This window comes from Phyllostomus hastatus, unplaced genomic scaffold (assembly GCF_019186645.2).
Source record: "Phyllostomus hastatus isolate PE091 unplaced genomic scaffold, TTU_PhHast_1.1 phas_contig_209, whole genome shotgun sequence".
Lineage (NCBI taxonomy): Eukaryota > Metazoa > Chordata > Mammalia > Chiroptera > Phyllostomidae > Phyllostomus > Phyllostomus hastatus.
This window is the reverse complement of record NW_025333735.1, coordinates 21014584-21026867: the sequence shown is the minus strand read 5'-3', so window position 1 is coordinate 21026867 and position 12284 is coordinate 21014584. Positions and strand designations below refer to the sequence as shown.

The 12284-nt window shown below is 42.3% G+C and overlaps 1 protein-coding gene across 3 annotated transcripts in view; it reads left to right on the top strand.

Moving 5' to 3' along the window:
* ROR1 (receptor tyrosine kinase like orphan receptor 1) overlaps nucleotides 1-12284 on the top strand; it is a 377323-nt gene that overhangs the window by 201404 nt on the left and 163635 nt on the right. For 2 of the 3 annotated variants that reach the window (XM_045835556.1, XM_045835557.1), the window contains exon 2: nucleotides 9609-9680. In XM_045835556.1, coding sequence (XP_045691512.1) covers nucleotides 9609-9680 — 72 coding nt within the window. Of the gene's footprint in view, nucleotides 1-9608; nucleotides 9681-9958; nucleotides 10077-12284 lie in introns of those variants that run through there. The other variant, XM_045835558.1, reaches the window with a different exon arrangement.

The following is a 12284-nucleotide window of genomic DNA, read 5'->3' as shown; positions in this document are numbered from 1 at the left end:
TTATCTCGGGCCTCGATCCTTCACATGTGGAGTCATGAGCTGATATCTGTTCTGTGTACAGACTTTCTTGAAAGGAAAAGTGCTACCTAAATACAAGGTACTTGTATTATTGTAAGGTATCTTAATAGTTTTTTCAACTTCATCCAAAGGGGACTTCTCTTTGTAAATGTTATAAATGGCTGAGGATCAAAGCTGAAAAGGGTCTTGTTTTTCTCCCTGTCTACGTCTGGAGCTGGAGGACAGTACATTTTTAGAGTGTGCCCAGTTTGCCGTTCACTGGAGAGCTCCATAGACTTAAAATTCCTAGCCATTGAGAGACCCTCTGTACAGACATCTGGGTTGAGGCAGTGCTGCCCTGCTCTTCACAGGACACTGATTTTCCTCCTCAAAGTCTAATTGGCTATATCGTTGGTAAGCCCATTAAGAGAACTTTTAAGCTAAACATAAATACTTGGTTTTGAAAGCCATTCAAGACGTACCAATTTTGTTTCTTGTTACTATATACTGGGATGTCTCAATATGGAGGTTGCCCACCACTTTGGACTTTCATGACAAAAACAAGAGATTTAGTCTGCCTACTCCCTTTCCCCTAGATCCTTATGCGGCATTAAACTTCTTAGTTCATTTAAACCACTTTTGCCTGTCTTTCTTTCTTTCTTTCTTTCTTTCTTTCTTTCTTTCTTTCTTTCTTTCTTTCTTTCTTTCTTTCTTTCTTTCTTTCTTTCTTTCTTTCTTTCTTTCTTTCTTTCTTTCTTTCTTTCTTTCTTTCTTTCTTTTTTCTTTCCTTCCTTCCTTCCTTCCTTCCTTCCTTCCTTCCTTCCTTCCTTCCTTCCCTCCCTCTCTCTCTCTCTCCCCACACCCCCTTTCACATATCATTATTTGAGTTTCTCTAAACTGGTGATGTGTGGAGGAACAGTACTAGGCTGCTTACGTAAGGCTTGCCAAGAGAGATTTAATAGTTTTAGGATGGGGTCCTAAAATCTGTATTTGTCTAATGTGCTCCCCAGCCAAGGGCATTGAATAGCCTTCAAGCTATATCTATGGTAAGTTAAAAAAAACCTTTATCAGATAGTGATAGGTACTACTTTGGTGAATTTTACCAGTAACTGGGTGCTGAACTAATCTCCAAACATTTTCCTAGTTAATCCTCATCACAGCCCTGCAAGTGCATTACTATTATACCTAGTTTATGAGTGAGGAACTGAGGTTTCAACGTGTGAAATAATTTGCCTAAAGTCCTAAGCTAGTATGTGACAGAGCAGGGATTTGAACATGACTGACTGACTCAAAAGTCAACACAACGCCTTTTATCTCTCTGCTGTGCTACCTCCCCTCTAGCCTGCTCCACAATCGTGTAAACCAGGTAAGGACACAAAGGAAGTATGAAACATGATCCTTGTCCTTATAGGAAGTTTACTATCTAATCACAATGAAGAACACTCACTGAGGGCTCAAGGACACGTGGACCATAGAATTAAGTGCACATTGTAAGATAGGAAATGAGAATAATTTGAGTTTTTTTTCTTTCCAATAACAGATTGAATATTTCTGAGTTAACAGATTTATTTTATTTTCCTGTTGAATTGCACATTGTTTTGTTGTGGTTTCAACATAGTTTGAAACGGAAGTATTCTGTTTGAGGTTCAAACACAAGAAAGACTTTATTGGTGTCAGTATTATGCTATTTCAAAAAGGTGAAATCTGTGCACCAAATATTTTGTTTTATGTATTTTATTTCCTCCCTGATCTGGCCGGGGCAGAAGGCATTCAACCTGTGCATAGTACCATGTGGAACAGACAGTCTGGAGCCAAGTGTAAATTAGAAAGGTAAAAGGAGCTGAAAATTTAGACCCTCTTAGGTTAAACTAACCCTCCAGTCCTAGCAGGTATTTACGTTGCTAAGGAGATAAAGGCACAAAAGACCCAGTCCCAGCTGAAGAATTGATTCCAGAGGTTTATAGGGCTAGAGCCTAATCACTAAGCCTGGGAGAGGCATTCCCTGTTTCCAGACCAGGCCCTGGTTAGTAGCTAAATTCTGCAGGCAAGGCAGCCATGTGAGTATGACAGGTGAAGACATACCCAGTGCATGGTCCTCAGCTTTTCATGCACTTTTTTCAGGAAAAAAATCCTGTTTTATTCAAATAAGGAAATTAAATTATTCACGCTCCATGTATCCATCTAAATGCCTGGCCCTCCAGAAACCACAGAAGTTTCATCACCAAAGTCTTTGGTCAGGTCAGGAACCTCCCAGACTGCTAAGTCTCTTATACTGCACCCCCACCTCTACCCAGCATGTAGCATTTATCATGCTGTATTTTAATTCTTTATTTATTTCTCTGTGTTCCTACCACGCAGTGAGCTCCATAGAGTCTTGATTTTGTTCACCATTCCATCCCAGCACCTAGCTAGCACTTAGCCAGTTTATAAGACAGTAGGTGCTCAATAAATATTTGTTGAATGAATGAATGGCTACATGGTTGGATGGATGGACGAAGCAATGAACATAATCACATTAAACTTCAGTTGAAAGTAAGGAGTTTTAAAGGAAATCCTCTCAGGCTATCTCATTTTCCAAAGCTCCATGTCAGTTCACCATTGCTTTAGGAAACACCCAGCACAACTTCATTCCCATTGTGTCCAGAACTTAACCAAGACTTCGTTTGTTTTGCAAGAGTCAACTCCCAGGCTGTCGTGGAATTGCAGCTAGGGAAGCATCTTTCTTGGGTCTCTTGTTTCTTTTGAGTGACAGGTGACTTTGAATTGGCCAGAGACAATTAGAGAGTAATGGACTTTGACTACGTTTGGATTATAGACTATGAAATGAAAGTGTGCGTGGACCATACAAAGGGGAAAATTAAATGGCACACCCCAGAAGACAAAGACAGATGACACAGCAGGATGAATAAAAAGGAAAAATTGCCAGAAGCACTTTTGAGGAGAAAAGCATATAAGGAAGAGCAACCGAGTGGAAACCAGAAGAAAAGAGTGAAGTTTGTTGATGTCATTGGAAATCTAAGGTGTCTGCAACACCTGAAAGGAAAGGAAATGAAGCCTCCGTAGGAGATAAGACCAGTTCCTGAGCTATGCATTTTTCAGCATGCTTCCGTTGTTTCTTTCCTCTGTCTTTGCCAGCTTGTTCTGAAGCCAGAAACAAACCAACTCTTGTGTGGCACTCAGCCTCCGCTGAGGGGCACCACCCGTGAATGTGGGAGTGCCAACTTTGGGTCAGTTCATTGGAACTTCTCCTCCGGGAATGTCCAGCTTCGAGCCATTTTGAAATTTCTGTTAGGACTTTGCACTGGGCCTAAGAAGATCATCTTCCTGTTAATATTGGGGATATTTCTTTTTTGTCTTTAAGAAACATAAACACACACACACACACACACACACACACACACACACACACACACACAAGAAGCCTCTGTAATTTTAAGATTATTGTTTGTTGCCCTGGCCAGTGTGGCTCCGTTGGCTGGATTATCATCCCATACACCAAAAGGTTGGGAGTTTGATTGGCATTCAGGGCACATACCTAAGTTCAATCCCCAGTCATGGTACTTATGAGAGGCAATCAATCAATGTTTCTCTCTCACATCAATCTTTCTCTCTCCCTCCTTCTTCTTCCCTCCCTCCATCCCTCTCTCTCAAATCAATAAACATATTTTTTAAAGTTACTGTTTATTTAATTGTTGAGAAAAGTGGCTACTGTGTAACTGAACATGGCCGTTATGGGGCTGTTTGCACAACCCCTGCTCTGCCATGGTATTTCCAATGCACAGGCCTCTTCTCAGACTGGAACCTTCTTTCCCTCACCCTGATCCTTGGGGCTCCCCTCCCCAGTGTATATCCCCAGGGTGTACCATTTCTCAGTGCTGCCTTACAACCCTCTTTGCCTCTGTTGTACCTCTTATCACATATATAGTTTAAAGTCAAGGCTTATTTAACATTTTTCAATGTATTTTCCAATTTATTTGCTTATCATTGCTTCTTGCATACAACCCCTAGGTTTGACTTCCTTTTTAGGAGGAAGAATTTAGAATTTAGCACAAAGGCTGCGAGCACATTCATGACATTTTTACTCTTAATAGACAGAAAATGGAAACAACTAAATGGTGAAGTGAATGGTTAAGCGAAGTATGGTCCCTCAGTGCTATGGAATACTACTCAGCCATACAAAGAACTATCGATAGACACCATAAGTTGGGTGGATATGAAGGGCATCATATGAGTTTGTTTACATAACATTCTTGAAACAACAAAGTTATAGAGATGGAGAAGAGACTGGTGGTTGCCAGGGGTTATGTGTGGCTGGGAGGAGGAGATGGGCATGACTATTAGAAAGTAGCATGAGAGAAATCTTTGGTGATGACACAGTTCTTTATCTCAATTACAGTGGCGGTTTCCTCACATCTACACCATGTGATGAAATGACACAGGACTTGACACACATGATAACAATGTTGATTCCTGGTGTTTATATTGTGCTGTGATTATGTAAGTGGTAACCGTGGAGAGAAAGTGGGGGAAGGGTACCTTGGATCTCTCTGGTCTTTACACACCATTTTGATTTCTTGTGTGGATGTTTCTCCCTACCCTACCCAAGTTCTGGATGGGCTACAAGGCTTCTAGCAGCTTGTCTGGGCCATTGGGGGATGTGTTTTCAGCCCCTTCCCACAGACAGGGGGACTCTCCCAGGCTCTAGTGAAGGCTTCAGGCAAGAATCCAGATCTCCTCCGGCCACATCTTTGATTCTCACATGAGCACTGAGACCACAGCCTGCAGCCCAGAGGTACCCTCTGTATCAGTTCCCACTTGCTGTTACACCCCCAACCCCCCAGGATGTCCCTTTCTTCCAAGCCCAGCTATGATTATGTTTTTCTCTTGTGATAGTTTATTCAGTAGCTGGAGAGTCCTTAGTCTGGTTGGGGTGATCCCTAGAGCTGTGTGGAAGAAACCCCAAGGTGTGATCATTGTTTAGCTAGTTTTCAAGACTATTTGTATTGACTATAAAAATGGGTGTCATTGTGGTGCTTTACGTAGCATAATTCCTTTAAATACAAGAACTGCATGTAATCTGAAATATTAAATTAGCAAATTTAAAGAAAGAAAGAGTATTTCCAAAAGGGAAAAGGGGTGTTTAAGTGTGATCAGGAAGTATTTCCTTTCCTCTGTTTGGGTTACGCACAATCCTTTTTGGCTTTAGGATTAGGAAACAAAGCACTGATGGGGCAGGAGTGAGGTCTCTGGTTCTGGTTCTCCAGCTGTGTCAGCAGAGCTCAGAGTTCACAGGTGTCCTCTGGGGTTGAGGGGGCCTGAAGTCGGAGAGCAAGAGAGCACACCTTTCAGCTTCCTCGGCCACCCCCATTTTGGCAGTTTGAGACACTCCGGCTCTGCCCTCAGACTGCCTGGGTTTGGTCACAGTCCCCTTCCCCATCCCAACAAGCTAAGAAGGCAAGTGGCTAAGTATGTCTGTGCCTCAGGTTCTGCAATGAAGAAATGAAGATGAGAATGGACCTACCTTAGAGAATTGTTGAGAAGATCTCTGAGCACAAACAGAGCCTCTTGGATATTGAGAAGACCTGGACAACATTTTTTTCCAGTTTGTTCTACATAAAAAGATGAACAATGCCACAAATTGTGATATATTTGAAATGTTTTTCTTCAACAAAGTAATGGCTTTGCCACATTTACAAGAAAGGCACTGGGGTAGCCACTTGTCCCCTCTTTATTTGTGACCACTGGGTTGGACACTCATCCTGGGAGAGTGCTGGTTTGTACCTGTGTAAATTCACATATCACTGGGTCAGGCTGCGGGATGTGGCATGGCTGGGTTCCTTTTGGAAGAGCTTCTGCATCCTTTGAACATTGGGTCCCTACCTGCCAACCACTGAGATGAACCAGTAATCCTTTTGGAAAGCACAGGCTTTTATCAATGAGGAGGATTCAGGGCTCTTTTTTTTTTCTTCCTTCCCTCCAAATAACACTCCCACTGTTCAGGCTTAAATACCAAAACCTTATGGTTTGCAGAATCAGTGCCAAAAAGTCAATCATCGGTGAAACTGCAAAGATAATAGCTCCTATTGATCAAATCGGGAGAAGAATGGGTTGCCCTCCCACACAGGTCAGGAAAGATAAGAGCTGGAGTTTTCTAAAACATGCTCAATTTGCCTAAATTGGATCAAACCACACAAAACACTTATGTTCTTAGAGAACTGGTGACCAGCTCAGGAAAACCTCACAAAATGAAAAGATTGGCTCGGATTAGTCAGGCATGTGAAATAGAATCTTTCTAAAAGCATGGCCTGTGCGTTGTGTCAAACCCAGACGAAGATGGAGCCGCGAACGGGAGTACATCCACGTGGAGGGTGGCTGCCGTCTGCCGTCCACTGTGCTAGACAGAGGGGAAGGCACGAAAGGCCTTATTGTATCCATGCTCTGCTGGGCACTCGTCTAATTTAATCCTACTGCCTTCGGGGGTGTCCAGCCTTTTGGTGTCTGTGCACCACACCAGAGGAAGAAGAGTTGTCTTGGGCCATACATTAAATATATTGTGACATGTAATCACACACACACAAAATCTCAAAATGTTCTAAGTAAATTTACGATTTTGGGTTGAGCCGCCTTCACAGCCATCCTGGGCTGCATGTGGCCCCTCACAGGTTGGACACCCCTGAGCCTTAAAGCCTACCTAATTCAGTCCTGTGAGATGGCTTTCTTGTTTTCATCTTAGAGAAAGTAACTTCCTCATGATCACAGAATTAGTAAATGGCAGAAATTAGTATTTTAATTTAGGTGCCTGTTTCCAGTAAATATTATACTGTGCCCTCATTGAACATATAATAATTGGCTGTTACCACAATAATTTTGCACAAAGAATGCTGCTAGTCTGGTATTCAGTATCTCATATTTTTCCATGGTGAGGAGAGTAGAAGAGGAGCTGAGTCCACAAATGGAAATCCTATAGCATCCAGACTGGTGGTCATGTCTCTCCCTCATGCTGCTGCTGGCCCTGGAATTGATGGAGGTCAGGCTGAGATGTGCTCCATTTTTCTTACTAAGTTCAGCCTTCCTCTGGGGGTTCTGGGAAGCTTAGTAAACATTACTAATACTAAACTTCTCACATAAAATAATCAGCCTTTTAAAACATGTGGCATCAAGATAATATTTTTCAGAGAGAGATTATTCATATCTTAAAATCTTTGATCTGTCTTTATTGTCATTTTATTTGAGAAGCTGAACATGTGATTATTGAAAGGAATGGATCTGAGGCTGAGAGTGAAATTCCTTAGAGTCATCACAGTCCCTTAATGAGCTTGTGAATTGAAATTATCTTTGCTATAACCCAAGAGCTCGAGTGGTGATTATTGTCCAGGCACACCTGGGGACAGTTTCACTGTTGGCAGTGCCAGGACTCTGTTCATTTGTCATCAGCCCTAAATTACGTTCAATCAGCAATTCAAACTCAGGTTAGAAAAACCAAGTGACACACAACTAACTTTCAATGAAATCAGTACTGTAAAATGAAACCTATGTTGCTGGCAATTTAACCATGAGCAGCAGCAAGATGAAGCTATGAAAATATTGAATGTAAATGTTGTCAAGATCTACCTTAATCCGCCCCCCCCCACCACTCCCCTGCCCCTGGCTTCCGCAGTGCCACCAGGGCAGCCGGGGCCCTTTTCCCGGGGCCTCCTGATGTCTGGGTGTCAGAGTGCTTGATGAACCTGTTCTAAGGCGAACCACCACAGCCCATGCCACTGCATATAGGAAGCTATTATTTGAGAAGTCGAAGTGGGTGGTAGCAGGCTGGGGGTCAGAGGGGAGCTGTGGTAGGGTCATACTTCCTGAAATGTAGACAATTAGCTCTTCCTGGTGAAGTCACCTGCATAAGATAGTCATGCTAGGACAAGTGGTGGACGACAGAAGCGCTGCCCTCTACTGTAGTTTTGCACTGAATATTTTTCTTACTGGGTAAATTTTTCTTTCTGGCTCCATAGTTTGGAATTTTACGTGCTTAGGATCCCTGTCATACTGCCCGTTTGATTTCAAGTTTCCTTGAAAGAATCTATGCTTTTTTTTTTTTTGGTCCAGGATGTAGGAGGCGACTGGAGCCATTTGAGAGGGAGTGGGTATGTGTGGTTTGTCTCCTTTCTTTCCCACTTGCTTTCTTTCCCACCTAGACAGGGAAAGAGGCAAGCCAAGGAAGTATGTACAAGCCAAATAACCCTTTTGTCTCAGCCGTGAGTGGCAGTTGATCGAAGACCCAGTAGGCAAACTACAAGTAAGCCTCTGCAAGGTCTCCGTGGGTAAACATCCTGTCCTTGGCAAAGCTCACTGACCGTGGCGTGTGGCTTCCATGACCAGGTGTTAGACAGTCTCCATCAGTAAATAAGGAAATGTGGAAAGTGTGCTTATCTAGGTGAAAAGGTGGCGTGAGAGAGAGGTAAGGTGAAACAACTCAGCTTTCCCAGGCTTGAGTACTAGGCAGCATGGGCTGCTGGGAGTTGTGTGGGTGGCAGTCAGACATACCTGGATTAGAATCCTAATTCTTCCACTTGCTGAAGTTCACCTTGCGTTCCAACTTAGATCCATTTTTAGTGGCGGCCTAGAGTACTGTGTTGAACCGGCTCTAATGCAGATCCAGGGTTTACTAGACACAAAGGGCCATAATTGATGGATGATATCTGCACCAGATTGAAGGAAGGCGCACTTGCAGCATGGGTCCATGCATCGAGTGACCCAGGCCCTGAGCTCTCTGAGGTCCTGCACAGCCCTGCAGTTTTGTAAAAATAGTGTGTGTGTGTGTGTGTGTGTGTGTGTGTGTGTGTGTGTGTGTGAGAGAGTAGACATCACCTAATGGGAGATCAGTTCAATCCTATGAAAATGTGCTAGTACAATGGTGTCATGGCTTAAATTTTCAAAAACAATCAAATTATCATTTGTATTATTACAGTATATTAGTGAGAGTTTTAAAATCTTAGTAGTATATTATACCCTTCAGATTGTTGATTTGCATGTTGGCTTTAATTTATGGTGGTTTTGAAAATTATCTTTTAAGTTCAGTGAACCACAGATAATTCTCCATATTCAAATACTTAGCTTTCATTTGTCTTGACTAAAAGTTTCAATATAGAGAAGTGGGCTTCTCTATGGATGCAAATGCTATTGATTCATAAACACCAATGAAATCAGCAATAAAAGAAACATTGTTTTTACTTATTTTTCATGGGGAGACTATGGAATATATTTCTCTAAGATTGGTCTTCTGACAAGAAATGGAAGAGTTTCGGTTTGATAATGGTTAATCATTTCTGCAGGTTTGATTTTTCGTTAATGAAATGTTTGTGTTTTTCTTTTCAAGCCTGTGTTTCATAGAAAAAAATCTTCGGCTCTGGCCCGTAGATTGTTCGTTTGGCTGGCCTCTGTAATGCAGGCACCTCTGCCTGGCAAGGAGAGCGACCGCTCCCGTTTAATAAGCTGTGGAACGGCAGTGGTCTCTCTCAGAAGGCAGGGCCTTTGGAAATCTCCTGTAATGCTTCTAACAGCCCGTAAGTTACGGTGGTTAATATTGCCCTTGTCTTTCTCCCCTCCCTTCTTTTTCTTTTCAGAAACAGAGCTGTCAGTCACTGCTGAGTTAGTGCCTACCTCATCATGGAACATTTCAAGTGAGCTCGACAAAGGTATACAGTGGGGACACACGGGGGCGGCAGAGGGGGGGCAGAGGCGTGAAACTCCATTTTGAACCCTGGCATAGCCTGCTTTGAAATCAACTGCTTTTTAGATCACTAGAAGGAGGCACCGGCCAAAATAAATTCCCTGCTTACTTTGTGACCATTTAACATTTAATGACTTGGAATTCCCTTATTTCTGGAGAGGTTTTTTTCCTTTCTTCTCTCTCTCTCTCTCTTTCCTTTCCCTTCTTCCTCTAAAATGTTCCACATGGTGAAAATGCTTCAAGATGTGAAATGAAGTTGTTTCTGACCTTCCTGACACTGCATCTAGTGGATCTTATTTAGGGGATTTGATTCTGCCTGCGCCCAGACTGATCAGAGCTGTTTGCCTGGTGACCTTTTATGGTGAGTATTTGATATACTTGCAGGGTTCAGGGCAGAGCATTTGGAATGTTTGTAATTGCCTGTGCATACAGATGGCAGCTTCCTCCCTGCACGTGGAAAGCAGGTTCCTACCATGAGATTGTTGTAGTATTAATTAAGCCTCGCCATATGCTAAGCACTGACTACTCTATAGAGACCCGATGTCCTGGGTTGATAAATCTGGACACATTTAAAGCCCCTGCAATTGGCTCATACTACCTTTCCAGCTTGATTTCTCTTTAGTTCCCTTTATGCCCCTTTATGCATTTCCAGCCAAATTTGTATTTCTTTCTTTATATCCTGTACTTTTTATGCCCCTCTGCTTTTCTCTAAGCCATTCTTTCCACCCTTACTGCCCTTTCTTCCTTGCCAATACCCATTCTCTCCCTTTTGCATTGTGGCAGGCAAATTACTTCTCCTTCAAGTTTGAGCATAAAGTCTGTATTAGCCGCCGTCGTACCCAATCCCTGAACAGGAAGTGGCCTGTCCTGTGGGACTCCCACAGCCCTTTTCTCTGTTGTTCTCTTTGCATTTTCCATGCTACCTCATGGTGATCTACACACCTGGGATATCTTGCCCTTAAACCTGGAAATTTCTTGTAGGTAAGGTATCTGTCTCGTTCTTTTTTTCATCTGTTTTCTCCATCACAAAATCTCGTACAGACTGCTGTTCATAGGAAGTCCTCAATAAATATGTGTGGAATGATGAGTCACACCACATCTAGGGACACAGGGATGGATGGGCCGCATCCCATATGTGTGTGCGAATACATTCAACAGACTTACTGAGTTTCTACTTTAGTTCAGGCATGCCTCTAGGTTCTGGAATTGTAATGGTAAAAGGAGCTCAAAGGCATTGTCAAAAATTTCCTTTTAGGATCAGCTCTTTTATATCCATTCATATATTCACTCGGAGTTGTGTTTCCTCTCCGAGGTGAGAGCACTTCACAAACCAGTAAGTGGACAAAGTTGTTTTGCTGGTATACTTTTTAGATATTTTAGGAAGGTGAGATGAGGTGCGATGTCTTTTCACCTTAAATCAAGGGAGATTTAGGATAAGTTATTTCTAAATTTGATCTAGACTTTTTTTTTCTAGTTAAGGACTTAAAAAGGGACTTTATGCTTTTCTTTTCCATCTCCAGCACCATGTACCATACCTAGGAGGCAGTAGATTTTCAATAAATATTTATATACTGTTTTTAATGGAAAAGATGAAATGAAACACACTACACAGTAACTCAGTGCCTACTCTGAGTACACCATGCACTATGCCAGGTGCTCTCAAGAATGTGAACTTAATTTAATTGGCCAGCTCCTTACGACATTATTGCATGCTATGTGTTATTGATCAGGTTCTAGTTATGGCTATAAAAGGACATCCGTATGTGCTGAAAGCAGCAGAGCCACCAGTGAAGAACCTTGCCTGCCAGACTTCATATTTCTATTAGACCAGCACTGTAATTAGCAGTGGTTGCCCTTCAAGAAAGAAGTAGTGTCAGTAGTAATGAATCTACCGGACAAAGAGCCGAACTAAGGCAGGCATTTTTCTTTGGTTAGCGTGGCCTTCTAAAGAGCATAGGTGGCTTTCCAGGGATTCTTGGTGTCTTCTTTTTCTAGAAGATAATTAGTGTATGGTATTTAATCACCACTTAGAATAAAAGAGAAAGCTGATTAATTTATTCATTTATTGATCCAATCTTTATTGTTTTCTATTCTGGTCAGGGCACTGTCTGAAGAATTAGTATCGAAAGATGAATCAGATAAAGTGTCTCTGTCCTCTGTGAGGGAAAGACTGATATCTAAATGTTTAATCATAACCTTCTGGTCAATTTGATAGACTAGATTGTCAGGGGACATTCCATCCAATCACAGAGAGATGCTGGTGCAAAAATAAAATAGGGAAAAAATCCATTGCCAGGCTGGTATGCAAAAAGAAGAACTCCCAAGGTGCCAGAAACAAAGAGCCAGCTCAATAATGGAGCAGTGATCAGTGAGAAGGAATTAAACAAAAGGTCCTATGAAAATATGGGAAGTATGTATGGTTCCTAGGGTCTGGAGTGTCAGTACCCCATGGCGATGAGAGCTGAGGCCATAGCAAACAAACTCCCTGCATAGCTAACTGACAATGAGGAATGACTAGCCTGAGCATGAGATAGGAAGATTCTGCTGAGGTCCTGGTGTGGAAGTCTAT